The sequence below is a fragment of the Tinamus guttatus genome, unplaced genomic scaffold, assembly GCF_059628265.1.
Source record: "Tinamus guttatus ecotype Peru unplaced genomic scaffold, ASM5962826v1 Tinamus_guttatus_pri_ptg001705l, whole genome shotgun sequence".
Taxonomy (NCBI): Eukaryota; Metazoa; Chordata; class Aves; order Tinamiformes; family Tinamidae; genus Tinamus; species Tinamus guttatus.
In genome coordinates, this window is record NW_028290239.1 from 828 (window position 1) to 28805 (window position 27978).

The 27978-nt window shown below is 67.2% G+C and overlaps 1 protein-coding gene across 1 annotated transcript; it reads right to left on the reverse strand.

The window, feature by feature from the left end:
* Positions 1-27978, reverse strand: SCYL1 (SCY1 like pseudokinase 1; the record flags this gene model as incomplete). The annotated part of the gene is made up of 13 exons (XM_088539454.1): positions 27826-27978; positions 27601-27741; positions 26257-26373; positions 21100-21314; positions 18746-18836; positions 17328-17483; positions 11177-11341; positions 9742-9849; positions 8819-8932; positions 7657-7812; positions 3130-3318; positions 1483-1552; positions 1-99 (listed from the first exon to the last, which is right to left on the reverse strand). Coding segments are annotated over exons 1-13 (1774 nt in total), but the record flags the coding sequence as incomplete, so codon positions are not given.

A 27978-nucleotide genomic window follows, 5' to 3' on the forward strand; every position in this document is an offset into this window, starting at 1 on the left:
CGGGGCCGCCCATGATCCGGGCCGTGAGGGAGGAGACGCCGGTGACAGCCCAGGACACGGCGGCCCCCAGGGCCCCCCCTGCGGCCTCGGCCGGCGCCTCTGGGGGGGGGACACGGGTGTCACCTGCGTCCCCCCCCCATGTCCCCCCCCATGTCCCCACGTCCTCCCCATCCAGTGTCCCCATGTCCCGCCTGGTGTCCCTGTGTTCCCCTCCCCCCGTCCCCATGTCCCCCCTCGTGTCTCCCCCATGTCCCCTACATGTGTCCCCGGGTCCCTGTGTCCCCATATGTCCCCCCCCCCGGTCCCCATGTGTCCCCCTGTATCCCTCTCCCTGGTCCCCCTCGTGTCCCCGTCTCCCCCCCATGTCCCCCTGCCATGACCCTCTGTGTCCCCATATTCCCCCCCATGTCCCCCCCCGTGTCCCTGTGTCCCCATATGTCCCCCCCATGTCCTCCCATGTCCCCATGTGTCCTCCCGTATCCCTCCCCCCAGTCCCTCTGTGTCCCCTCGTGTCCCCCCCCAGGTCCCCACCATGTCCCCCCCCCCCGTGTCCCCATGTCCCCATGTCCCCCCGCCATGTCCCCTCGTGTCCCTATGTGTCCCCCCAGTCCCTCTGCTTCCCCGTGTCCTCCCATGTCCCCTCGTATCCCCCCCCAGGTCCCCCCCATGTCCCCCCCCCGTGTCCCCATGTCCCCCTCCATGTCCCCATGTGTCCCCCCGTGTCCCCATGTCCCCATGTCCCTCCCCCGTGTCCCCATGTCCCCCCATATCCCCCCCCATGTCCCCCCATCATGTCCCCCCCCGTGTCCCCATGTCCCCCCCCATGTCCCCCCATATCCCCCCCCAGGTCCCCACCATGTCCCCCCCCGTGTCCCCATGTCCCCCCCCATGTCCCCCCATATCCCCCCCCAGGTCCCCCCCATGTCCCCCCCCCGTGTCCCCATGTCCCCCCGTGTCCCCATGTCCCCCCCATGTCCCCCCATGTCCCCCCCTCCATGTCCCCACCATGTCCCCCCCCATGTCCCCCCATGTCCCCCCTCATGTCCCCATGTCCCCCCTCCATGTCCCCCCATGTCCCCCCTCATGTCCCCATGTCCCCCCTCCATGTCCCCCCATGTCCCCCCTCCATGTCCCCATGTCCCCCCGCCATGTCCTCCGTGTCCCCATGTCCCCCCCCATGTCCCCCCGTATCCCCCCCCCAGGTCCCCACCATGTCCCCCCCCGTGTCCCCATGTCCCCCCCCATGTCCCCCCATATCCCCCCCCCCCGGGCCCCATCATGTCCCCCCCCATGTCCCCATGTCCCCCCGTGTCCCCATTTTCCCCCCCCCATGTCCCCATGTCCCCCCATGTCCCCCCCCAGGTCCCCACCATGTCCCCCGCCGTGTCCCCATGTCCCCCTCCATGTCCCCATGTCCCCCACCCCGTGTCCCCGTGTCCCCCCCCCATGTCCCCATGTCCCCCCCATGTCCCCATGTCCCACCCGGCTCCCGCGGCCCCTCGGGCGCCGCCGCCTCCAGCTGCTCCAGGAGGCTCCGGATGAGGCGGAAAACCTGGGGGGGGGGAGGGAACCGGGGGGGGAACCGGGGGGGGGGTCAGAACCGGTACCAGGAACCGCCCCCCCCAACGGCACCAAGAGCCACCCCGGACCCAGCACCCCTGGGTGCCCCCTGTCCCCAGGGTGTCCCCAGGGCCTCCCCCTGTCCCCAGGGTGTCCCCAGGGTGTCCCTGTCCCCAGGATGTCCCCAGGGCCTCCCCCTGTCCCCAGGGTGTCCCTGTCCCCTTGGGTGTCCCCCTGTCCCCAGGATGTCCCTCTTGTCCCCAGGGTGTCCCCAGGGCCTCCCCCTGTCCCCAGGGTGTCCCCCTTGTCCCTGTCCCCTGGGTGCTCCCCCTCCCCAGAGCCCCCTGGGGGCCAGAGACCCCCCCCCCCCTTCCAGATCCAGCACCCATGGGTGCCCCCCCCACCCCCTGGGTGTCCCCAGGGTGTCCCCAGGGTCTCCCTGTCCCCAGGGTGTCCCCCTGTCCCCTTGGGTCTCCCCTTGTCCCCAGGGTGTCCCCCTGGGTGCCCTCCTGTCCCCTTGGGTGTCCCCTTGTCCCCTGGGTGTCCCCCTTTTCCCCAGGGCCCCTGTCCCCAGGGTGATCCCAGGATGTCCCCTGTCCCCTGGGGTGTCCCCTGGGTGTCCCTGTCCACCCATGTCCCCCCTTTCCCCCGGGTGTCCCCCTTGTCCCCAGGATGTCCTTGTCCCCTGGGTGTCCCTGTCCCCCCAATGTCCCCCTTGTCCCCAGGATGTTCCCAGGGTGTCCCCTGTCCCCTGGGTGCCCCCCCGTCCCCTTGGGTGTCCCCCTTGTCCCCAGGATGTCCTTGTCCCCTGGGTGTCCCTGTCCACCCATGTCCCCCTTGTCCCCAGGATGTTCCCAGGGTGTCCCTGTCCCCTGGGTGCCCCCCCATCCCCTTGGGTGTCCCCCTAGTCCTCAGGATGTCCCTTGTCCCCCAGGTGTCCCCCTTGTCCCCAGGGTGTCCCTGTCCCCCCATGTCCCCCAGGTGCCCCTTTTCCCCAGGGCCCCTGTCCCCAGGGTGATCCCAGGATGTCCCTGTCCCCAGGGGTGTCCCCTGGGGTCCCCAGGATGGCCCTGTCCCCAGAGTGTCCCTGTCCCCCCATGTCCCCCTTGTTCCCCAGGGTGTCCCCCCTTGTCCCCAGGGTGTCCCCCTTGTCCCCTGGGTGTCCCCCTTGTCCCCAGGGTGTCCCTGTCCCCCCATGTCCCCCGGGTGCCCCCTTTTCCCCAGGGCCCCTGTCCCCAGGGTGATCCCAGGGTGTCCCTGTCCCCCGGGGTGTCCCTGTCCCCCAAGTGTCCCCCTTGTCCCCAGGTGTCCTCCTTGTCCCCAGGATGTCCTTGTCCCCAGGGTGTCCCTGTCCCCCCATGTCCCCCCTTGTCCCCCAGGTGTCCCCCCTTGTCCTCAGGGTGTCCCCCTTGTCCCCCAGGTGTCCCCCTTTTCCCCAGGGCCCCTGTCCCCAGGGTGATCCCAGGGTGTCCCTGTCCCCCAGGGTGTCCCTGTCCCCCCTTGTCCCCCCTGTCCCCCCTTGTCCCCCCATGTCCCCCCCATGTCCCCCCCCGTCCCCCCCGTCCCCACCTGCTCCCGCACGGGCCGCTCGGGGTCCAGGGTCAGGGCGCAGAGCGGGGGCAGGAGCCGCGTGGCCACCTCGGGCGGCCGCCAACAGCCCCGGGCGGCCCCGAGCGCCAGCACCGCGGCCACCCGCGCCGGCCCGAACGGGTCCCGGGACGCGCGGGACAACAGGGCCAGGAGGAGCCGCCGACGGGACTGGGGACACGGAGGGACATAGAGGGACATGGGGACACGGGTGTCACCACGGGGACATGGGGACACAGGGGGACACGGCCACCCGCGACGGCCCGAAGGGGTCCCGGGATGCGCGGGACAACAGGGCCAGGAGGAGCCGCCGACGGGACTGGGGACATGGAGGGACATGGAGGGACATGGGGACACGGGTGTCACCACGGGGACATGGGGACACCCATGGGACATGGGGACACGGCCACCCGCGACGGCCCGAACGGGTCCCGGGACAGCAGGGCCAGGAGGAGCCGCCGACGGGACTGGGGACATGGAGGGACATGGGGACACCCATGGGACATGGGGACATGGAGGGACATGGGGACATGGGGACACGGCCACCCGCGATGGCCCGAACGGGTCCCGGGACGCGCGGGACAGGAGGGCCAGGAGGAGCCGCCGACGGGACTGGGGACATGGAGGGACATGGAGGGACATGGGGACACCCATGGGACATGGGGACACAGGGACATGGGGACATGGGGACACGGGGGGACATGGGGACATGGGGACACTGGGGGACACGGGGACGCAGCCACCCGCGCCGGCCCGAACGGGCCCCGGGATGCGCGGGACAACAGGGCCAGGAGGAGCCGCCGACGGGACTGGGGACATGGAGGGACATGGAGGGACATGGGGACACCCATGGGACACAGCATCACCCATGGGACATGGGGACATGGGGACACGGGGACATGGAGGGACATGGAGGGACATGGGGACACGGGGACATGGGGACACGGCCACCCGCGACGGCCCGAACGGGTCCCGGGACGCGCGGGACAACAGGGCCAGGAGGAGCCGCCGACGGGACTGGGGACACGGAGGGACATGGAGGGACATGGGGACACCCATGGGACATGGGGACATGGGGACACGGCCACCCGCGCCGGCCCGAAGGGGTCCCGCGATGCACGGGACAACAGGGCCAGGAGGAGCCGCCGACGGGACTGGGGACACGGAGGGACATAGAGGGACATGGGGACATGGAGGGACATAGAGGGACACGGGGACATGGGGACATGGGGGGACATGGGGACATGGGGACACAGGGGGACACGGCCACCCGCGCCGGCCCGAACGGGTCCCGGGACGCACGGGCAAGGAGGGCCAGGAGGAGCCGCCGACGGGACTGGGGACATGGAGGGACATAGAGGGACATGGGGACACCCATGGGACACAGGGGGACATGGGGACACGGCCACCCGCGATGGCCCGAACGGGTCCCGCGATGCACGGGCGAAGAGGGCCAGGAGGAGCCGCCGACGGGACTGGGGACACGGGGACACGGGTGTCACCCATGGGACATGGGGACATGGAGGGACATGGAGGGACATGGGGACACGGGGGGACACGGGGACATGGGGACACGGCCACCCGCGATGGCCCGAACGGGTCCTGGGACACACGGGACAGGAGCGCCAGGAGGAGCCGCCGCCGGGACTGGGGACATGGAGGGACATGGAGGGACATGGGGACATGGGGACACGGGGACACGGGGGGACATGGGGACACGGGTGTCACCCACGGGACACGGGGACATGGGGACATGGGGACACCCATGGGACATGGGGACATGGAGGGACATGGAGGGACATGGGGACACGGTGTCACCCACGGGGACACAGCATCACCCATGGGACACGGGTGTCACCACAGGGACATGGCATCACCCGGGAGACACGGGGAGACACGGGGACACGGGGGGGGGGGACACGGGTGTCACCACGGGGACATGGGGACACGGGGGGACATTGGAACGGGTCATGGGACGCCAGGACAGGAGCGGCCACTGGCAGGGTTGGGACATGGGGACACGGCGGGTGACACGGGTGTCCCATGGGAGTCACACAGGTGTCACCCGGGGGGACACGGGGGTCCCATGGGTGTCACACGAGGGTCCCATGGGTGTCACACGGGGGTCCTGGGGGTGTTGTGGGTGTCACGTGTGTGTAGGGGGTGTCACACAGGCGTCACCGGGGGGACACGGGTGTCACCGGGGGGGTCCTGCGGGTGTCACGTGTGTGCAGAGGGTGTCACACGGGTGTCACTGGGGGGCTCACAGGGGTCCCATGGGTGTCATGTGGGTGTCACACGGGTGTCACATGGGTGTAGGGGGTGTCACATGGGTGTCACATGGGTGACATGTGGGTGTTGCGGGTGTCACACGGGTGTCACATGGGTGTCACATGGGTGTAGGGGGTGTCACATGGGTGTCACATGGGTGACGTGGGTGTTGCGGGTGTCACACAGGTGTCACATGGGTGTAGGGGGTGTCACCCGGGTGACGTGTGGCCGTTGCGGGTGTCACACGGGTGTCACACGGGTGTCGCACGGGTGTCGCACGGGTGTCACATGGGTGTAGCGGGTGTCACATGGGTGTCACATGGGTGACATGTGGGTGTTGCGGGTGTCACACGGGTGTCACATGGGTGTCACATGGGTGTAGCGGGTGTCACATGGGTGTCACATGGGTGACATGTGGGTGTTGCGGGTGTCACATGGGTGTCACATGGGTGTCACATGGGTGTAGGGGGTGTCACATGGGTGACATGTGGGTGTCACACGGGTGTCACATGGGTGTAGGGGGTGTCACACGGGTGACGTGGGTGTTGCGGGTGTCACACGGGTGTCACCCGGGTGTCGCATGGGTGTAGGGGGTGTCACCCGGGTGACGTGTGGCTGTTGCGGGTGTCGCACAGGTGGAGAGGGTGTCATGTGGGTGTCACACGGGTGTCACACGGGTGTTACATGGGTGCAGGGGGTGTCACTCGGACGGAGGGGACACCCTGCGGGTGTCACGAGGGTGTCACACCAGTGTCACATGTGCAAGGAGGGGCCACACGGGTGTCACACGTCACACACACGTAGGGGGGGTGTCCCACGGGTGTCCCATGGGTGTCCCATGGGTGTCACACACACGTAGGGGGTGTCCCACGGGTGTCCCATGGGTGTCACACACGTGGGGGGGGTGTCACACGGGTGTCCTATGGATGTCACACGGGTGCAGGGGCCGCTCCGCGTGTCCCCCCCCCCATGTCCCCCCACGTGTCCCCCCCGTCCCCCCACGTGTCCCCACCCCCTCCCTCCCCATGTGCCCCCCCCGTTGTGTCCCCTGTGTCCCCCCATGACCCCCCATGGCCCCTGTGTCCCCCCATGTGTCCCCTGTGCCCCCCCATATCCCTCCCTTGTCCCCCCCCGTGTCCCCATGTCCCCTCTTGTCCCTCGTATCCCCATGTGCCCCCGTGTCCCATGTCCTCTGTGTCCCCATGTCCCCCCCTGTCCCCCCATGTCCTGGTGTCCCCCCCTTGTCCCTGTGTCCGCCCCATGTCCCCCATGTCCCGGTGTCCCTGGGTCCCCCCATCCCCAGTGTCCCCCGTGTCCCCTCATGTCCCCCGTCCCCGGTGTCCCCCCATGTCCCCAATGTCCTCCCTGTGTCCCCAGTGTGCCCTGTGTCCCCAATGTCCCCCCATGTCCCAGTGTCCCCCATCCCCAGTGTCCCCCCGCACCTCAGCACCCCCCGTGTCCCCCGTGTCCCCCCCCTGTCCCGGTGTCCCCCGTGTCACCCCCCATGTCCCCATCCCCCCCGCACCTCGCCCCCCCCCCGTGTCCCCCCATGTCCCGGTGTCCCTGTGTCCCCCCCATGTCCCCGTGTCCCCCCCGTGTCCCCTCATGTCCCAGTGTCCCCTGTGTCCCCTCATGTCCTGGTGTCCCCGTGTCCCCCCCCATGTCCCCATGTCCCCGTGTCCCCCCCATGTCCCCCATGTCCCCCGTGTCCCCCCATGTCCCCCATGTCCCCCGTGTCCCCCCCATGTCCCCTCATGTCCCAGTGTCCCCCGTGTCCCCCCCCGTCCCCTCATGTCCTGGTGTCCCCGTGTCCCCCCCCATCGCCCCATGTCCCCGTGTCCCCTCATGTCCCAGTGTCCCCTGTGTCCCGCCATGTCCCCCGTGTCCCCCCCGTGTCCCCTCATGTCCTGGTGTCCCTGTGTCCCCCCATGTCCCCCATGTCCCCCGTGTCCCCCCCCGTCCCAATGTCCCCGTGTCCCCCCCATGTCCCCGTGTCCCCCCTGTGTCCCCCCATGTCCCCCGTGTCCCCCCCTGTCCCAATGTCCCCGTGTCCCCCCCATGTCCCCCATGTCCCCCCTGTGTCCCCTCATGTCCCGGTGTCCCCTGTGTCCCCCCATGTCCCCCGTGTCCCCCCCTGTCCCAATGTCCCCGTGTCCCCCCCCATGTCCCCATGTCCCCCGTGTCCCCCCCCGTCCCAACGTCCCCGTCCCCCCCCCACGTCCCCGTCCCCCCCCGCACCTCGGGTGGCAGCAGCGTCCCCAGCTGTCCCAGGCTGGCGGTGGCCGCGCAGCGCACGGGGCCCTGCGGGTCCTGGGCCTGGAGCCGCCCCAGCAGCGCCGGGAGCTGCCGCTCGCGCACGGCCGGGCCCAGCCGGGGGGCCAGGAGCGCCGCGGCCTGCGGGGCCCAGGCGTCCGGGGGGGCCCAGGCGGCCGGGCACCCCAGAAACACCCCCCAACCTCCCAAAGGGGCCCAGGCGTCCGGGCACCCCAGAAACACCCCCACAAAAGGGCCCAGGCATCCAGGGGAGCGCAGGAACCCACCCCCCGAAGGGGCCCAGGCGTCCGGGCACCGGGAACACCCCCCTCCACCTCCCAAAGGGGCCCAGGCGTCCGGGCACCCCAGAAACACCCCCCAAAGGGGCCCAGGCGTCCGGGCACCAGGAATGGCCCCCTCCACCTCCCAAAGGGGCCCAGGCGTCCGGAGGGGCCCAGAAACCCCCACAAAAGGGCCCAGGCATCCGGGGGGGCCCAGGCATCCGGGCACCCCCGAAACACCCCCCAAAGGGGCCCAGGCGTCCGGGCACCAGGAACCCCCCCACAAAAGGGCCCAGGCATCCGGGGGGGCCCAGGAACCCACCCCCCCGAAGGGGCCCAGGCGTCCGGGGGGGCCCAGGCGTCCGGGCATTCCAGAAACGCCTCCCAAAGGGGCCCAGGCGTCCGGGCGCCCCAGAAACATCCCCCAAAGGGGCCCAGGCGTCCGGGGGGGCCCAGGTGTCCGGGCATTCCAGAAACGCCCCCCAAAGGGGCCCAGGCGTCCGGGCACCAGGAACCCCCCCACAAAAGGGCCCAGGCATCCGGGGGGGCCCAGGTGTCCGGGCACCCCAGAAACCCTCACAAAAGGGCCCAGGCGTCCGGGGGAGCCCAGGAACCCACCCCCACAAAAGGGCCCAGGCGTCCGGGGGGCGGGGGGGGCCCAAGCATCCAGGTGCCCCCGAATCCCCCCCCCCAACAGGGGCCCAGGCATCCGGGGGGGGGGGGGGGCAGGGGCCCAGGCACCCCAACACCTCCCCCCTACAGAGGGGCCCAGGCGTCCGGGCACCCCAAAATCCCCCCCCCAAGGGGCCCAGGCGTCCGGGCACCCCAACATCCCCCCCCCCCAAGGGGCCCAGGCGTCCGGGCACCTTCACGGTCTGTTCGCGCACGGCCGGGTTGGTGTCCTGGAAGCCCAGGGCGACGTGGGGGAAGATCTGGTCGGTGACGACGGCCTCGGGCAGGAACTCGATGTAGTGCTCGAGCTGGGGGCGGGGGGACAAGGGGCCCAGGCGTCCGGGAGGGGCCCAGGCGTCCCGGAGGGGCCCAGGCGTCCGGGCGGGGGGGTGGAACAGGGGGCCCAGGTGTCCGGGAGGGCCCAGGCGTCCGGGCCGGGGGGTGGAACAAGGGGCCCAGGTGTCCGGATGGGCCCAGGTGTCCGGGGAGGAAGAGGGGATCCAGGGGGGGCCCAGGCGTCCGGGGGGAAAAAAGGGCCCAGGTGTCCGGTTGGGCCCGGGTGTCCGGGGAGGAAGAAGGGGCCCAGGTGTCCGGTTGGGCCCAGGTGTCCGGGGAGGAAGAAGGGGCCCAGGCGTCCGGGAGGGGAAAAGGGGCCCAGGTGTCCAGATGGGCCCAGGTATCCAGGGAGGAAGAAGGGGCCCAGGCGTCCGGGAGGGGCCCAGGGGCCCAGTCATCCAGGGAAGGAACAAGGGGCCCCGGTGTCCGGGGGGCCCAGGCGTCCGAGAGGGGACGAGGACCCCAGGTGTCCAGGAGGGGACCAGGGGCCCAGGCGTCCGGGAGGGCCCAGGTGTCCGGGGAGGAAGAAGGGGCCCAATGGGGGCCCAGGCGTCCGGGGGGAAAAAGGGGCCCAGGTGTCCGGATGGGCCCAGGTGTCCAGGGAGGAACAAGGGGCCCAATGGGGGCCCAGGCGTCCGGGGGGGACAAGGGGCCCAGGCGTCCGGGGGGGAACAAGGGGCCCAGGCGTCCGGGGAAGGAACAAGGGGCCCCGGTGTCCAGGAGGGGACAAGGGGCCCAGGTGTCCGGACGGGCCCAGGCGTCCGGGGGGCCCCGGCGGTACCTGCTGCAACAGGCAGACGCGCAGGGCCCGGTCGGGGGACGCGAAGAGCTTCACGATGACGGGGACGACCTGGGCCTGGAACTCGGGGGGCTCCAACAGCCGCGCGGCCTGGGGGGACAGGGGGACAGGGGGGGACAGGGGGACAGGGGGACGGGGGGGACAGCGCGGTGACGCGGGGGTGACGTCATGGTGACGTCACGGGGACGCGACGCAGACGCGGCGGTGACGTCACGGGGACGCAGTGCTGACACGGGGGGGACGTGGCGGTGGCGCGCCAGTGATGTCATAATGACATCACAGTGATGTCATAGTGATGCCATGGGGACACGGCAGTGACGTCACGGGGACGCGGTGGTGACATCACGAGGATGTGGCAGTGATATTATGGTGACACAATGGGGACACGGTGGTCACGTGCCAGTGATGTCATAGTGACGTCACGGGGACATGGCAGTGACACCATGGGAACGCGGCGGTGACGCAGTGCTGACGTCACCGTGACATCGCGGTGACGCGGCAGTGACGTGGTGCTGACGTCACGGTGACGTCACGGTGACACGGTGGTGACGTCACGGGGACGCAGCGGTGATGTCACGGTGACATCGCGGGGACGCAGTGGTGACATCACCGTGACACGGTGCTGACGTCATGGTGACGTCATGGGGATGTGACAGTGATGTCACGGGGACACGGTGGTGACATCACGGGGACTCGAGGGGATGTCGCGGGGACGCGGCGCTGACGTCATGGTGACGCGACAGTGACATCATGGGCACGCGGCGGTGACGTCACGGGGACGCGGTGCTGACGTCACGCTGACGTCACGGTGACGTCATGGGGTCACGATGGTGACATCGCCGGGACGTGGCGGTGATGTCACGGGCACGCGGCGGTAACGCGGTGCTGACGTCACGGTGACGTCGCGGTGACGCAGCGATGACATCACGGGGACGCGGTGCTGATATCACGCTGACATCACGGTGACGTCACGGGGACGCGGTGGTGATGTCATGGGGATGCGGTGCTGACGTCACCGTGACGTCATGGGGTCGCGATGGTGACATTGCCGGGATGCGGCGGTGATGTCACGGGCACGCGGCGGTGACGTCGCGGTGACGCGGTGCTGACGTCACGGTGACGTCACGGGGACACGAGGGGACGTCGCGGTGACGCGGTGCTGACGTCAGGCTGACGTCGCGGTGACGCGGTGCTGACGTCACGCTGACGTCGCGGGGACACGAGGGGACGTCGCGGTGACGTCGCGGTGACGCGGTGCTGACGTCACGCTGACGTCACGGGGACACGAGGGGACGTCGCGGTGACGCGGTGCTGATGTCACGCTGACGTCGCGGGGACACGAGGGGACGCGGCGGTGACGCGGTGCTGACGTCACGCTGACGTCACGCTGACGTCACGGCGCTGGCCCCGCCCTCACCTCGAACAGCGGCGGCAGCGCCCAGGGCCCCGCCCGGCCGAAGGCGGCGGCCGCCAGCAGCGCCGGGAGCAGCTTGTGGCGCCGGAAGGGGCGGGGCAGAGCGGCCAGGCGGCCCCGCCCACCCAGCGCCTCCAGCCCCGCCCGCAGCTCCGGGGGGTCCCGCAGCTGGGGGGGAGGAGCCACGTGAGGGGGAGGAGCCGCGCGGGGGGAGGAGCCGGGGGAGGGGGAGGAGCCACGTGGGGGAGGAGTCACGTGAGGGGGAGGGGCCACGTGAGGGGGAGGGGCCACGTGAGGGGGAGGGGGCACGTGGGGGAGGAGCCACATGAGGGGGGGAGTCACGTGAGGGGGAGGAGCCACGTGAGGGGGGGAGTCACGTGAGGGGGAGGAGCCGGGGGAGGGGGAGGAGCCGCGGGAGGGGGAGGAGCCACGTGAGGGGGAGGAGCCGCGTGAGGGGGAGGAGTCACATGAAGGGGAGGAGCCACGTGAGGGGGAGGAGTCACGCGGGGGGAGGAGTCACGTGGGGGGGAGCCACGTGAGGGGGAGGAGCCGTGTGAGGGGGAAGGGTCACGTGGGGGAGGAGCCGGGGGAGGGGGAGGAGCCGCGTGAGGGGGAGGAGCCACGTGAGGGGGAGGAGCCGCGGGAGGGGGAGGAGTCACGTGAGGGGGAGGGGCCACGTGAGGGGAGGAGTCACGTGAGGGGGAGGAGCCACGTGAGGGGGAGGAGCCGCGTGAGGAGGAGGAGCCGCGTGAGGGGGAGGAGTCACATGGGGGGACACGTGGGGGGAGGGGCCACGTGGGGGAAGGGCCACGTGAGGGGGAGGGGCCACGTGAGGGGGAGGGGCCACGTGAGGGGGAGGGGCCGCGTGGGGGAGGAGCCAAGTGGGGGGAGCCACGTGAGGGGGAGGAGTCACATGAAGGGGAGGAGTCACATGAAGGGGAGGAGTCATGTGAGGAGGAGGAGTCACGTGAGGGGGGGCGCGTGAGGGGGAGGAGTCACATGAAGGGGAGGAGTCACGTGAGGGGGAGGAGCCGAGGGAGGGGGAGGAGGCACGTGAGGGGGAGGAGCCACGTGAGGGGGAGGAGCCACGTGAGGGGGGGAGTCACGTGGGGGGAGGAGTCACGTGGGGGGGAGGAGCCACGTGGGGGGAGGAGCCGCGGGAGGGGGAGGAGCCGCGGGAGGGGGAGGGGCCACGTGAGGGGGAGGAGTCACGTGGGGGAGGAGCCACGTGAGGGGAGGAGTCACATGAGCGGGAGGAGCCGTGTGGGGATGGGGACCAGAACAGGGACGAGGAGGAGGAGGAGGAGGAGGAGGAGGAGGGAGCCGCATCGGGATGGGGATGAAGATGGGAATGGGATGGGATGGGATGGGGCTCAGGATGGGGATGGGATGGGATGGGATGGGATGGGGATGGGGATGGGATGGGATGGGATGGGATGGGGATGGGGATGGGATGGGATGGGGATGGGATGGGATGGGGATGGGATGGGATGGGATGGGATGGGGATGGGATGGGATGGGATGGGATGGGGATGGGGATGGGATGGGATGGGATGGGGATGGGGATGGGATGGGATGGGATGGGATGGGGATGGGGATGGGATGGGATGGGGATGGGATGGGATGGGATGGGATGGGGATGGGGATGGGGATGGGGATGGGATGGGATGGGATGGGGATGGGGATGGGGATGGGATGGGATGGGATGGGATGGGATGGGATGGGATGGGGATGGGGATGGGGATGGGGATGGGGATGGGGATGGGGATGGATGGGATGGGATGGGATGGGATGGGATGGGATGGGATGGGGATGGGATGGGATGGGATGGGATGGGATGGGATGGGATGGGATGGGGATGGGGATGGGATGGGATGGGATGGGGATGGGATGGGGATGGGATGGGATGGGATGGGATGGGGATGGGGATGGGGATGGGATGGGATGGGATGGGATGGGGATGGGATGGGATGGGGATGGGATGGGATGGGATGGGATGGGATGGGATGGGGATGGGATGGGGATGGGGATGGGATGGGATGGGATGGGGATGGGATGGGGATGGGATGGGATGGGATGGGATGGGGATGGGGATGGGGATGGGATGGGATGGGATGGGGATGGGATGGGATGGGATGGGATGGGGATGGGGATGGGATGGGATGGGGATGGGATGGGGATGGGATGGGATGGGATGGGATGGGGATGGGGATGGGGATGGGATGGGGATGGGGATGGGATGGGGATGGGATGGGATGGGGATGGGATGGGATGGGATGGGGATGGGATGGGATGGGATGGGGATGGGATGGGATGGGATGGGATGGGGATGGGGATGGGATGGGGATGGGATGGGATGGGATGGGGATGGGGATGGGATGGGATGGGGATGGGATGGGATGGGATGGGATGGGGATGGGATGGGATGGGATGGGATGGGATGGGATGGGATGGGATGGGGATGGGATGGGGATGGGATGGGATGGGATGCGGATGGGGATGGGATGGGATGGGATGGGATGCGGATGGGGATGGGATGGGATGGGGATGGGGATGGGGATGGGATGGGATGGGATGGGGATGGGATGGGATGGGATGGGATGGGGATGGGGATGGGATGGGATGGGGATGGGATGGGGATGGGATGGGATGGGATGGGATGGGGATGGGGATGGGGATGGGATGGGATGGGATGGGATGGGATGGGGATGGGATGGGATGGGATGGGGATGGGGATGGGATGGGATGGGATGGGATGGGATGGGATGGGATGGGATGGGGATGGGATGGGATGGGACGGGACGGGATGGGATGGGGATGGGATGGGGATGGGATGGGGATGGGGATGGGATGGGATGGATGGGATGGGGATGGGGATGGGGATGGGATGGGATGGGATGGGATGGGGATGGGATGGGATGGGATGGGGATGGGATGGGATGGGATGGGATGGGGATGGGATGGGATGGGATGGGGATGGGATGGGATGGGATGGGATGGGGATGGGATGGGGATGGGATGGGATGGGATGGATGGGATGGGATGGGATGGGATGGGATGGATGGGATGGGGATGGGATGGGATGGGGATGGGGATGGGGATGGGGATGGGATGGGATGGGATGGGATGGGGATGGGGATGGGATGGGATGGGGATGGGGATGGGATGGGATGGGATGGGGATGGGATGGGATGGGATTGGGATGGGGATGGGATGGGATGGGGATGGGATGGGGATGGGATGGGATGGGATGGGGATGGGGATGGGGCTGGGATGGGGATGGGATGGGATGGGATGGGATGGGGATGGGATGGGATTGGGATGGGATGGGATGGGGATGGGGATGGGGATGGGATGGGATGGGGATGGGGATGGGGATGGGATGGGATGGGATGGGATGGGATGGGGATGGGGATGGGGATGGGATGGGATGGGATGGGATGGGATGGGATGGGATGGGATGGGATGGGGATGGGGATGGGGATGGGATGGGGATGGGATGGGATGGGATGGGGATGGGGATGGGATGGGATGGGGATGGGGATGGGGATGGGATGGATGGGATGGGATGGGATGGGGATGGGATGGAGATGGGGATGGGGATGGGGATGGGATGGGATGGGATGGGATGGGATGGGATGGGATGGGGATGGGGATGGGATGGGGATGGGATGGGATGGGATGGGATGGGATGGGATGGGGATGGGGATGGGGATGGGATGGGATGGGATGGGATGGGGATGGGGATGGGGATGGGTGGGATGGGATGGGGATGGGATGGGATGGGATGGGATGGGATGGGGATGGGATGGGATGGGGATGGGATGGGATGGGGATGGGATGGGGATGGGATGGGATGGGATGGGATGGGATGGGATGGGGATGGGATGGGATGGGATGGGATGGGGATGGGGATGGGGATGGGGATGGGGATGGGATGGGATTGGGATTGGGATGGGATGTGGATGGGATGGGATGGGATGGGGATGGGGATGGGGATGGGTGGGATTGGGATGGGATGGGATGGGATGGGGATGGGGATGGGGATGGGATGGGATGGGATGGGGATGGGATGGGATGGGGATGGGGATGGGGATGGGATGGGATGGGATGGGATGGGATGGGGATGGGATGGGATGGGGATGGGATGGGATGGGGTGGGATGGGGATGGGATGGGATGGGATGGGATGGGATGGGGATGGGGATGGGATGGGATGGGGGATGGGATGGGATGGGATGGGATGGGGATGGGGATGGGGATGGGGATGGGGATGGGATGGGATTGGGATTGGGTGGGATGTGGATGGGGATGGGATGGGATGGGATGGGATGGGGATGGGATGGGATGGGATGGGGATGGAGATGGGGATGGGATGGGGATGGGATGGGATGGGATGGGGATGGGATGGGATGGGGATGGGATGGGATGGGATGGGATGGGGATGGGGATGGGATGGGATGGGATGGGGATGGGATGGGATGGGATGGGATGGGATGGGATGGGATGGGGATGGGATGGGATGGGGATGGGATGGGGATGGGATGGGATGGGATGGGGATGGGATGGGGATGGGATGGGATGGGGATGGGATGGGATGGGATGGGATGGGATGGGATGGGGATGGGGATGGGATGGGATGGGATGGGATGGGATGGGATGGGGATGGGTGGGATGGGATGGGATGGGGTGGGATGGGATGGGATGGGATGGGATGGGATGGGATGGGGATGGGATGGGATGGGGATGGGATGGGGATGGGATGGGATGGGTGGGGATGGGATGGGGATGGGGATGGGATGGGATGGGGATGGGATGGGGATGGGATGGGATGGGGATGGTGGGATGGGATGGGATGGGATGGGATGGGATGGGATGGGATGGGGATGGGGATGGGATGGGATGGGATGGGATGGGATGGGATGGGATGGGATGGGATGGATGGGATGGGATGGGATGGGATGGGATGGGATGGGGATGGGATGGGATGGGGATGGGATGGGGATGGGATGGGGATGGGGATGGGATGGGATGGGTGGGATGGGATGGGGATGGGATGGGGATGGGATGGGATGGGGATGGGATGGGATGGGATGGGATGGGATGGGATGGGGATGGGGTGGGGATGGGATGGGATGGGATGGGATGGGATGGGATGGGATGGGATGGGATGGGATGGGGATGGGATGGGATGGGATGGGATGGGATGGGATGGGATGGGATGGGATGGGGATGGGATGGGATGGGATGGGATGGGATGGGATGGGGATGGGATGGGATGGATGGATGGGATGGGATGGGATGGGATGGGATGGGATGGGATGGGATGGGATGGGATGGGATGGGATGGGATGGGATGGGATGGGATGGGATGGGATGGGATGGGATGGGATGGGATGGGATGGGATGGGATGGGATGGGATGGGGATGGGATGGGATGGGATGGGATGGGATGGGATGGGATGGGATGGGATGGGATGGGATGGGATGGATGGGATGGGATGGATGGGATGGATGGGATGGGATGGGATGGGATGGGATGGGATGGGATGGGATGGGATGGGATGGGATGGGATGGGATGGGGATGGGATGGGATGGGATGGGATGGGATGGGATGGGATGGGGATGGGATGGGATGGGGATGGGATGGGATGGGATGGGATGGGGATGGGATGGGATGGGATGGGGATGGGATGGGGATGGGATGGGATGGGGATGGGGATGGGATGGGATGGGATGGGATGGGATGGGATGGGATGGGATGGGATGGGGATGGGATGGGATGGATGGGATGGGATGGGGATGGGATGGGATGGATGGATGGGATGGGATGGGATGGGATGGGGATGGGATGGGATGGGATGGGGATGGGATGGGGATGGGGATGGGATGGGATGGGATGGGATGGGGATGGGATGGGATGGGATGGATGGGATGGGGATGGGATGGGGATGGGGATGGGATGGATGGGATGGGGATGGATGGGGATGGGGATGGGATGGGATGGGATGGGGATGGGATGGGGATGGGGATGGGATGGGATGGGATGGGGATGGGGATGGGGATGGATGGGATGGGGATGGGATGGGATGGGATGGGATGCGGATGGGATGGGGATGGGATGGGATTGGGCTGGGCTGGTCCGAGGAGGCACCTGCATCTCCTCGAGGAAGAGGCCGGTGGCCACGAGGCCGCAGTCCAGGAAGGCCCCCGGGCGCCGCAGCCGCTGCAGGAGCTGGGCCGGGCCGGGCCGGGCGGCCGGAGCCGCCGCCACCAGCTCCGAGAAGGGGGCGACGAGCGGGGCCGGGAGCTGGGAGCGGCGGACGGGGGGGTCACGGGGGGGCCGGGGGGTCACGGGGGGGTCAGGGAGGGGCCCAGGTGTCCGGGGGGGTCACGGGGGGGCCGGGGGGGTCACGGGGGGGCCCGGGAGGGTCACGGGGGGGCCCAGGCGTCCGGGCAGGGTCAGGGAGGGGCCCAGGGGGGTCAGAGAGGGGCCCAGGTGTCCGGGGGGGTCACGGGGGAGCCCGGGGGGGTCACGGAGGGGCCCAGGGGGGTCAGGGAGGGGCCCAGGCGTCCGGGAGGGGGTCACGGGGGGGCCCAGGGGGGCCACGGGGGGGCCCAGGCGTCCGGGGGGTCACGGGGGGGCCCAGGGGGGCCACGGGGGGGCCCAGGCGTCCGGGGGTCACGGAGGGGCCCAATGGGGTCAGGGAGGGGCCCAGGCGTCCGGGGGGGTCACGGAGGGGTCCAGGGGGGTCAGAGAGGGGCCCAGGCGTCCGGGAGGGGCCCAGGCGTCCGGGGGAGTCACGGAGGGGCCCAGGGGAGTCATGGGGGGGCCCAGGCGTCTGGGGGGTCACGGAGGGGCCCAGGTGTCCGGGGGGGTCACGGGGGGGCCCAGGGGGGTCATGGGGGGGCCCAGGCGTCCGGGGGGTCACGGGGGGCCCCAGGCGTCCGGGCAGGGTCACGGGGGGGCCCAGGCGTCCGGGGGAGTCAGGGAGGGGCCCAGGGGGGTCACAGGGGGGCCCAGGCGTCCGGGGGTCACGGAGGGGCCCAATGGGGTCACGGAGGGGCCCAGGCGTCCGGGGGGGTCAGGGAGGGGCCCAGGCGTCCGGGGGGTCACGGGGGCGCCCAGGTGTCCAGGGGGGTCAGGGAGGGGCCCAGGGGGGCCAAAGAGGGGCCCAGGCGTCCGGGAGGGGCCCAGGCGTCCGGGAGGGGGTCACGGAGGGGCCCAGGTGTCCAGGATCCCCCTCCCCCCCCCCAAACTTCCCCCCCCCCCCGAGGGCCCCGGCGTCCGGGCAGTCCCTCCCCACTAGCCCCGCCCCCCCCCGAGGCCCCGCCCCCTCCCCCGGAGGGCCCCAGGGTCCGGGCAGCCCCTCCCCCGCCCCCAGCACCCCGCCCCGCCAGGCCCCGCCCTCCGATACCCATAGGCCCCGCCCCCCCTCGAGGCCCCGCCCCCTCCCCCGGAGGGCCCCAGGGTCCGGGCAGCCCCTCCCCCGCCCCCCAGGACCCCGCCCCCTCCGAGGCCCCGCCCCCTCCGAGGCCCCGCCCCCCTCGAGGCCCCGCCCCCGGCCCCACCTTGCCGAAGTTGCGCAGGGCGGCGCTGTGGGGGAGGGGCCCGTTGAAGAGCTCCCAGAGGAGGCAGCCGAGACGCCACCGGTCCCCGGCCCTGCCGGTGTCCCCAGTGTCCCCAATGTCACCAGTGTCCCCAGTGTCACCAATGGCGCCCGTGTCACCAGTGTCCCCAATGTCACCAGTGTCACCAGTGTCACCAGTGTCACCAATGTCACCAATGGCCCCCGTGTCCCCAGTGTCACCAGTGTCACCAGTGTCCCCAGTGTCATCAATGTCACCAGTGTCACCAATGGCCCCCGTGTCCCCAGTGTCCCCAATGGTCCCAGTGTCCCCAATGTCCCTCTGGGACCCCTCCCTGGCCCCATGCCCCCCCCATCCTGCCATGACTCCCCCCATGTCCCCATACCCCCCCCGGCCCCAATGTCCCCCCGTCCCCATGTCCCTCCTTGTCCCCATATCCCCAATGCCCCCCATGTCCTCCCTCATGTCCCTCCGTGTCCCCAATGTCCCCATGTCCCTCCACAGCCCCTCCATGTCCCCATATTCCCAATGCCCAGGTCCCCCTCATTTCCCCAATGTCCCCAATGTCCCCATGTCCCTCCCTGTCCCCATATCCCCCATGTCCCCATGTGCCCCCCGTGTCCCCAATGTCCTCCCCATGTCCCCCCATCCCCAATGTCCTTGTGTCCCCCCAACGTCCCCACATCCCCCCCATGTCCCCATGTCCCCAATGTCCCCATGTCCCCATGTCCCCCCCGTGTCCCCAATGCCACCATGTCCTTCCCATGTCCCCAATGTCCCTCTGTGTCCTCAATGTCCTGCCCATGTCCCCATGTCCCCTCCATGTCCCCAATGTCCTCCCCATGTCCCCCCCCGTGTCCCCAATGCCACCATGTCCTTCCCATGTCCCCAATATCCCTATGTTCCCACCATGTTCCCATGTCCCCAATGTCCCCCTGTGTCCTCAATGTCCTCCCCATGTCCCCTGTCCCCAATGTCCTCCCCATGTCCCCATGTCCCTGATGTCCCCCCCATGTCCCCTATGTCCCCCCCATCCCCATGTCCCCCATCCCCAATGTCCCCCATCCCCCATGTCTCGCCCATGTCCCCAATGTCCTCCCCATGTCCCCAATGTCCCCCCCATGTCCCCTATGTCCCCCCCATCCCCATGTCCCCCATCCCCAATGTCCCCATGTCCCCCCCATGTCCCCAATATCCCCATGTCCCCAATGTCCCCAATGTCCCCCCGTGTCCCCATGTCTCCCATCTCCAATGTCCCCATGTCCCCATGTTGCCAATGTCCCCCCATGTCCCCCCCATGTCCCCAGTGTCCTCCCCATGTCCCCAATGTTCCTATGTTCCCACCATGTCCCCATGTCCCCAATGTCCCCCTGTGTCCTCAATGTCCTCCCCATGTCCCCAATGTCCCCATGTCCCCATGTCCCCCCCGTGTCCCCAATGCCACCATGTCCTTCCCATGTCCCCAATGTCCCTGTGTCCTCAATGTCCTCCCCATGTCCCCATGTCCCCAGTGTCCCCCCCATGTCCCCAATGTCCTCCCCATGTCCCCCCCGTGTCCCCAATGCCACCATGTCCTCCCCATGTCCCCAATGTCCCTATGTTCCCACTATGTCCCCATGTCCCCAATGTCCCCCTGTGTCCTCAATGTCCCCATGTCCCCAATGTCCTCCCCATGTCCCTGTGTCCCCAATGTCCCCCCCGTGTCCCCAATGCCACCATGTCCTTCCCATGTCCCCAATGTCCCTATGTTCCCACCATGTCCCCATGTCCCCAATGTCCCCCCGTGTCCTCAATGTCCCCATGTCCCCGTGTCCCCCCCATGTCCCCATGTCCCCCCCATGTCCCCGTGTCCTCAATGTCCCCCCCATGTCCCCAATGTCCGCCCGTGTCCTCAATGTCCCCATGTCCCCATGTCCCCCCCATGTCCCCATGTCCCCCCCATGTCCCCGTGTCCTCAATGTCCCCCCATGTCCCCATGTCCCCCCCATGTCCCCAATGTCCCCATGTCCCCATGTCCCCCCCATGTCCCCAATGTCCCCATGTCCTTCCCATGTCCCCAATGTCCCTATGTTCCCACCATGTCCCCATGTCCCCAATGTCCCCCTGTGTCCTCAATGTCCTCCCCATGTCCCCGTGTCCCCCCCATGTCCCCAATGTCCCCCCGTGTCCTCAATGTCCCCCCCATGTCCCCAATGTCCCCATGTCCCCGTGTCCCCCCCATGTCCCCATGTCCCCCCCATGTCCCCGTGTCCCCAATGTCCCCCCCATGTCCCCATGTCCCCATGTCCCCAATGTCCCCCCCATGTCCCCATGTCCCCCCCCGTGTCCCCTCTCACCAGGGCTGCTCCGGGTCGAGCCCCCCCCCCGCCAGCTCGGGGGGGTCGTGTGGCCGGGGGGGCCCCGGCGCCCGGGCGGGGGGGCCGGGGGGGCCGGGGGGGGCCGCCCGGTGGAGCCCCCCCAGCTTCCACTCCCCCCCCCGGTCCACGAAGACGGCGCCGGCGCCGACGGCCCCGTGGACGAGGCCGGAGCCCTCCAGGAAGGCCAGGGCGCGCTGGGGGCGGGGCCACGCGTCACCACGGCGACGCGTCACCCGTGTCACCATGGCGACGTGTCACCCGTGTCCCCAGTGTCCCCAGTGTCACCAGTGTCACCAATGTCACCAATGGCCCCCGTGTCCCCAGTGTCCCCAATGTCACCAGTGTCACCAATGGCCCCCGTGTCCCCAGTGTCACCAATGTCACCAGTGTCCCCAGTGTCCCCAATGGTCCCAGTGTCCCCAATGTCCCTCTGGGACCCCTCCCTGGCCCCATGTCCCCCCCATCCTGCCATGACTCCCCCCATGTCCCCATACCCCCCCCCCGGCCCCAATGTCCCCCCGTCCCCATGTCCCTCCTTGTCCCCATATCCCCAATGCCCCCCATGTCCTCCCTCATGTCCCTCCGTGTCCCCAATGTCCCCATGTCCCTCCACAGCCCCTCCATGTCCCCATATTCCCAATGCCCAGGTCCCCCTCATTTCCCCAATGTCCCCATGTCCCTCCCTGTCCCCATATCCCCCATGTCCCCATGTGCCCCCATGTCTTCCTATCCCCAATGCCACCCATGTCCCCAATGTCCCCCTATTCCCCCACTGTCCTCCCCATGTCCCCAATGTCCCCGATCTCCCCCCATGTCCCCATGTTCCCCCCCCCATGTCCCCCCCGTGTCCCCAATATCCCCATGTCCCCCCATCCCCATGTCCCCCCCAACGTCCCCACATCCCCCCCATGTCCCCAACATCCCCATGGCGACATGTCAGTGCATCACCCGCGTCACCATGGCGACGCGTCACCCGTGTCACCGCGTCGCCATGGCGACGTGTCAGTGCATCACCCGCGTCACCATGGCGACGTGTCACCATGGCGACATGTCAGTGCATCACCCGTGTCACCACGGCGACGTGTCACCGCATCACCATGGCGACGTGTCAGTGCATCACCCACGTCACCATGGCGACGTGTCACCCGTGTCACCATGGAGACGTGTCAGTGCATCACCCGCGTCACCATGGAGACGTGTCACCGCGTCGCCATGGCGACATGTCAGTGCATCACCCGCGTCACCATGGCGACATGTCACCCTGGCGACGCGTCACCCGCGTCACCATGACGACGTGTCACCCGTGTCACCATGGAGACGTGTCACCGCGTCAGCGTGTCACCATGGCGACGCGTCACCCATGTCACCACGGCGACGCGTCACCGCATCACAATGGCGACATGTCAGTGCATCACCCGCGTCACCATGGCGACGTGTCACCCGTGTCACCATGGAGACGTGTCACCGCGTCAGCGTGTCACCCGTGTCACCATGGCGACGCGTCACCCGCGTCACCACGGCGACGCGTCACCCGTGTCACCATGGCGACATGTCAGTGCATCACCCGCGTCACCACGGAGACGTGTCACCCGTGTCACCACAGCAACGCATCAGTGCATCACCCATGTCATGTTACCGCGGCTACGTGTCAGTGCATCACCCGCGTCACCATGGCGACGCATCACCGCGTCAGCGCGGCACCCGTGTTACGTCGCCACGTCTACGTGTCAATGTGTCACCTGCATCACTCGTGTCACCCGCACCACCATAGCGATGCGTCACCGCGTCTGCGGCACCCGTGTCACGTCACCGGGGCTACATGTCAATGTGTCACCCGCGTCACCCACGTCACCACGGCGACGCGTCACCCGTGTCACCATGGCAACACGTCAGCGCATCACCCATGTCATGTTACCGCAGCTACATGTCAATGTGTCATCTGCGTCACCCATGTCACCACGGCGACGCGTCACCCGTGTCACGTTACCACGGCTACATGTCAATGTGTCACCACGGCAACATGTCACGTCAATGTCACCCGTGTCATGTTACCGCAGCTACATGTCAATGTGTCGCCCATGTCACCATAGCAACACGTCACCACTTCAGTGTGTCACCCATGTCACGTTACCATGTCTACATGTCAATGTGTCACCCATGTCACCCGGGTCACCACAGCAACATGTTACCGCGTCAGCGCGGCACCCGTGTCACGTCACTGCGGCTACATGTCAATGTGTCACCCGTGTCACCCGCGTCACTGCGTCAGCATGTCACTTTACCACGGCTACATGTCAGTGTGTCACCCTCATCACTCACGTCACCATGGCAACGTGTCACCACATCAGCGTGTCACCCGTGTCACGTTACTGCATCTACATGTCAATGTGTCACCCGGATCACTCGCATCACCATAGCAACGTGTCAGTGTGTCACCCGTGTCACGTTACCGCGTCTACATGTCAATGTGTCACCCGCATCACCCATGTCACCCATATCACCATAGCAACGCGTCACCGCATCACATTACTGCGTCTACATGTCAATGTGTCACCCACGTCACCTGCGTCACCATGGCAACGTGTCACCGCGTCACCCGTGTCACGTTACCGCATCTACATGTCAATGTGTCACCCGCACCACCCGCGTCACCACAGCAACGCGTCACCGCGTCAGCGTGTCACCCGTCACGTTACCATGTCTACATGTCAATGTGTCACCTGTATTACCCCCGTCACCCGCGTCACCATGGCAACATGTCACCGTGTCAGTGTGTCACCCACGCCACCTGTGTCGTCACAGCACAATGTCACCGTGGCAACAGGGCATGCGGCACCATGGCAACGGGGCACCCTGCCACGGCGTCACCAGGTCAAGGTGCCACCCGTGTCACCACGTTACAGTGTCTAAGTGTCAACGTGTCACCTGTGTCACCTGCACCACCCGTGTCACCACGTCACTGCATCACCGCGTCAATGTGTCACCCGTGTCACTGCGTCACCAGGTCAACATGTCACCGTGTCGTCACATTACCGCGTCTACGCATCAATGTGCCACCCATGTCACCACGTCAACACATCATGTCACCGCGTCACCCACGTCACTGCAGCATGTCACCATGTCACCGTATCACCGCATCACCGTGGCAATATGTCACTACGTCACCATGGTAACATGTCACCGGGTCAACGTGTCACCCACGTCACTGCGGCACCCGTGTCACCGTCACCTCATCATCATGTCAACACGTCGCCTGTGTCCCCATGTCACAACGTTACAGCGTCTACGCGTCAACGTGCCACCCGCGTCACCATGTCACCACATCACCGTGTCAATGTGTCAACCACCACCCACGTCACCCACATCACCGTGTCACCGCGTCATCTGTGTCACCATATCTCCGCATCTCCATGTCACCAGGTCAGCATGTCACCCGTCACTGGATCACCGCATCAATGTGTCACCTGTGTCACCATATCACCGCATGACCACGTCACCAGGTCAATGTGTCACCCATGTCACCACATCACCATGCCACCTTTGTCACCCACATCACCACGTCAACGCATCGCGTCACCTGTGTCACCGCATCACCGTGTCAACATGTCACCATGTCACCGCATCACCGCGTCACCCACATCACCGCATCACCAGGTCATGTCACCTATGTTACCCGTGTCACCGCGTCAATGCGTCACCCACATCATCGCGTCAATACATCGTGTCACCGCGTCACCCGTGTCACCGCGTCAACATGACACATCAACGTGTCACCTGTGTCAACGTGTCACTCATGTCACCACATCACTGTGGCTCCATGTCACCGTGTCAACACCTCACCGTGACAACGTGTCACCACATCACCGTGTCACCCATGTCAACACGTCACCCACGTCATCACGTCGATGTGTCACCGTGTCACCCATGTCAACATGTCACCCCGTCACTGCGCCACCACGTCACCCATATCACCGTGTCACCTAACCACATCACTACGTCACCGTGTCGCCACGGCACCCGTGTCACCATGTCACCCGTGTCACCGTGTCACCACGTCACCCGTGTCACCTAACCGCATCACTACGTCACCGTGTCGCCACGGCACCCATGTCACCAGTGTCACCATGTCACCCGTGTCACCACGTCACCCGTGTCACCTAACTGCATCACTACATCACCGTGTCACCTAACCACATCACTACGTCACCGTGTCGCCACGGCACCCATGTCACCGTGTCACCCGTGTCACCCGTGTCACCACGTCACCCGTGTCACCGTGTCACCTAACCACATCACTACGTCACCGTGTCGCCACGGCACCCGTGTCACCGTGTCACCCGTGTCAACATGTCACCCGTGTCACCGTGTCACCCCTGTCACCACGTCACCCGTGTCACCGTGTCACCTAACCACATCACTACGTCACCGTGTCGCCACGGCACCCATGTCACCGTGTCACCCGTGTCACCCGTGTCACCGTGTCACCCATGTCACCGTGTCACCTAACCACATCACTACGTCACCGTGTCGCCGTGTCACCCGTGTCACCTAACCACATCACTATGTCACCATGTCGCCACGGCACCCGTGTCACCGTGTCACCTGTGTCACCCATATCACCGTGTCACCTAACCACATCACTACGTCACCGTGTCGCCGTGTCACCCGTGTCACCTAACCACATCACTACGTCACCGTGTCGCCATGGCACCCGTGTCACCCGTGTCACCATGTCACCCGTGTCATTGTGTCACCCGTGTCACCGTGTCACCTAACCACATCACTACGTCACCGTGTCACCATGGCACCCGTGTCACCGTGTCACCCGTGTCACCGTGTCACCCGTGTCAACATGTCACCCGTGTCACCGTGTCACCTAACCACATCACTACGTCACCGTGTCGCCACGGCACCCGTGTCACCCGTGTCACCATGTCACCCGTGTCACCACGTCACCCGTGTCACCGTGTCACCTAACCACATCACTACGTCACCGTGTCGCCACGGCACCCGTGTCACCACGTCACCCGTGTCACCATGTCACCCGTGTCACCGCGTCACCCGTGTCACCGCGTCACCCCTGTCACCGCGTCACCCCTACCATCGCGGTGTCACCCGGACGCCGGGGCCCCTCACCAGCAGCTGGTGCAGCCCCCAGGCCACCTCCTCCTCGGGCAGGGTCCCCCCGTGTCCCCTCAGGTGCTGCCGCAGCGGCGTCACCGGCTCCGTCACCAGGTAGATCACCTTGTCCGTCTGGGGGGGAGGGCGCCGCGTCACCCCCATGTCCCCCCATGTCCCCCATGTCCCCCCATGTCCCTCCATGTCCCTCCATGTCCCCCCACATCCCCCATGTCCCCCCATGTCCCTCCATGTCCCCCCATGTCCCTCCACATCCCCCATGTCCCCCCATGTCCCCAATGTCCCCCCATGTCCCTCCATTCCCCTCTACGTCCTCCATGTCCCTCCATGTCCCCCCATGTCCCTCTGTCCCTTATGTCCCTATGTCCCCCCACGCCCCCCATGTCCCCCCATGTCCCCAATGCCCCTCCATGTCCCCCTGTCTCTCCATGTCCCCATGTCCCCCCATTCCCCCCATCTCTCCATGTCCCCCCTGTCCCTTCATGTCCCCCCATGTCCCTCCATGTCCCCAATGTCCCTCCGTGTCCCCTCATTCTCTCCCACGTCCCCCCACGTCCATTCCCCCATGTCCCCCCGTCTCTCCATGTCCCCAATGTCCCCCAAGTCACTCCTGTCCCCATGTCCCCCCATGTCCTTCCATGTCCCCAATGTCCCTCCGTGTCCCTCTGTCTCTCCATGTCCCCATGTCCCCCCATTCCTCCCCACATCCCCCATGTCCCCCTATCCCCCCATGTCCCTCCATGTCCCCAATGTCCCCCCATGTCCCTCCATGTCCCCAAGTCACTCCTGTCCCCATGTGTCCCCATGTCCCCCCATTCCCCTCCATGTCTCCCTATGTCCCCATGTCCCCCATGTCCCTCCTATCGCCCCAATGTCCCTATGTCCCCTCATCCTTCCATGTCCCCATGTCCCCCCATGTCCCCCTGTCCCTCCATGTCCCCCCATGTCCCCCCTATGGCCCTTCATGTCCCCATCCCCCAATGTCCCCATGTCCCCCCCATGTCCCCGTGTCCCCCCATGTCCCCATGTCCCCCTGTCCCTCCATGTCCCCCCCATGTCCCCCTGTCCCCCCCATGTCCCCCTGTCCCCCCATGTCCCCATGTCCCCCCCATGTCCCCCCATGTCCCCATGTCCCTCCATGTTCCCCCATGTCCCTTCATGTCCCCATCCCCCAATGTCCCTATGTCCCCTCATCCTTCCATGTCCCCAATGTCCCCTGTGCTCCCCCCATGTCCCCATGTCCCCCCCATGTCCCCCCATGTCCCCATGTCCCCCTGTCCCTCCATGTCCCCCCATGTCCCCATGTCCCCTGTGTCTCCCCGTCCCCCCCGTCCCCGTCACCTCCAGCGCGTCCCCAAACGCCACCACGTTCGGGTGTCGCAGGGTCTTGAACCGCTTGAGGGCGGCGCGGGCGGCGGCCGTGACGTCAGGGGGCCCGGCCGTGACGTCATGGGCGAACACGGACACCGGCTCCCCGGTGGTCTGGGGGGAGCGGGGGGGGGGGACCGGAACTGCGTCACGGCCCCGTCCGTGCCCCCCCCCGGACCCCCCCGGACCCCCCCCCACCTTGCGGCGACCGCGGAGGAGCCGCCAGGGCCCCGCGTCCCCCCAGGCGTCGGGGTCGCTCTCGGTGTCGGTTCCGGTTCCGGTTCCGCCGTCGGTTCCGGTGCCGATCTCGTACGGGAAGTCGCGCACCGGGTCCCGGGAGAAGAGCCACAT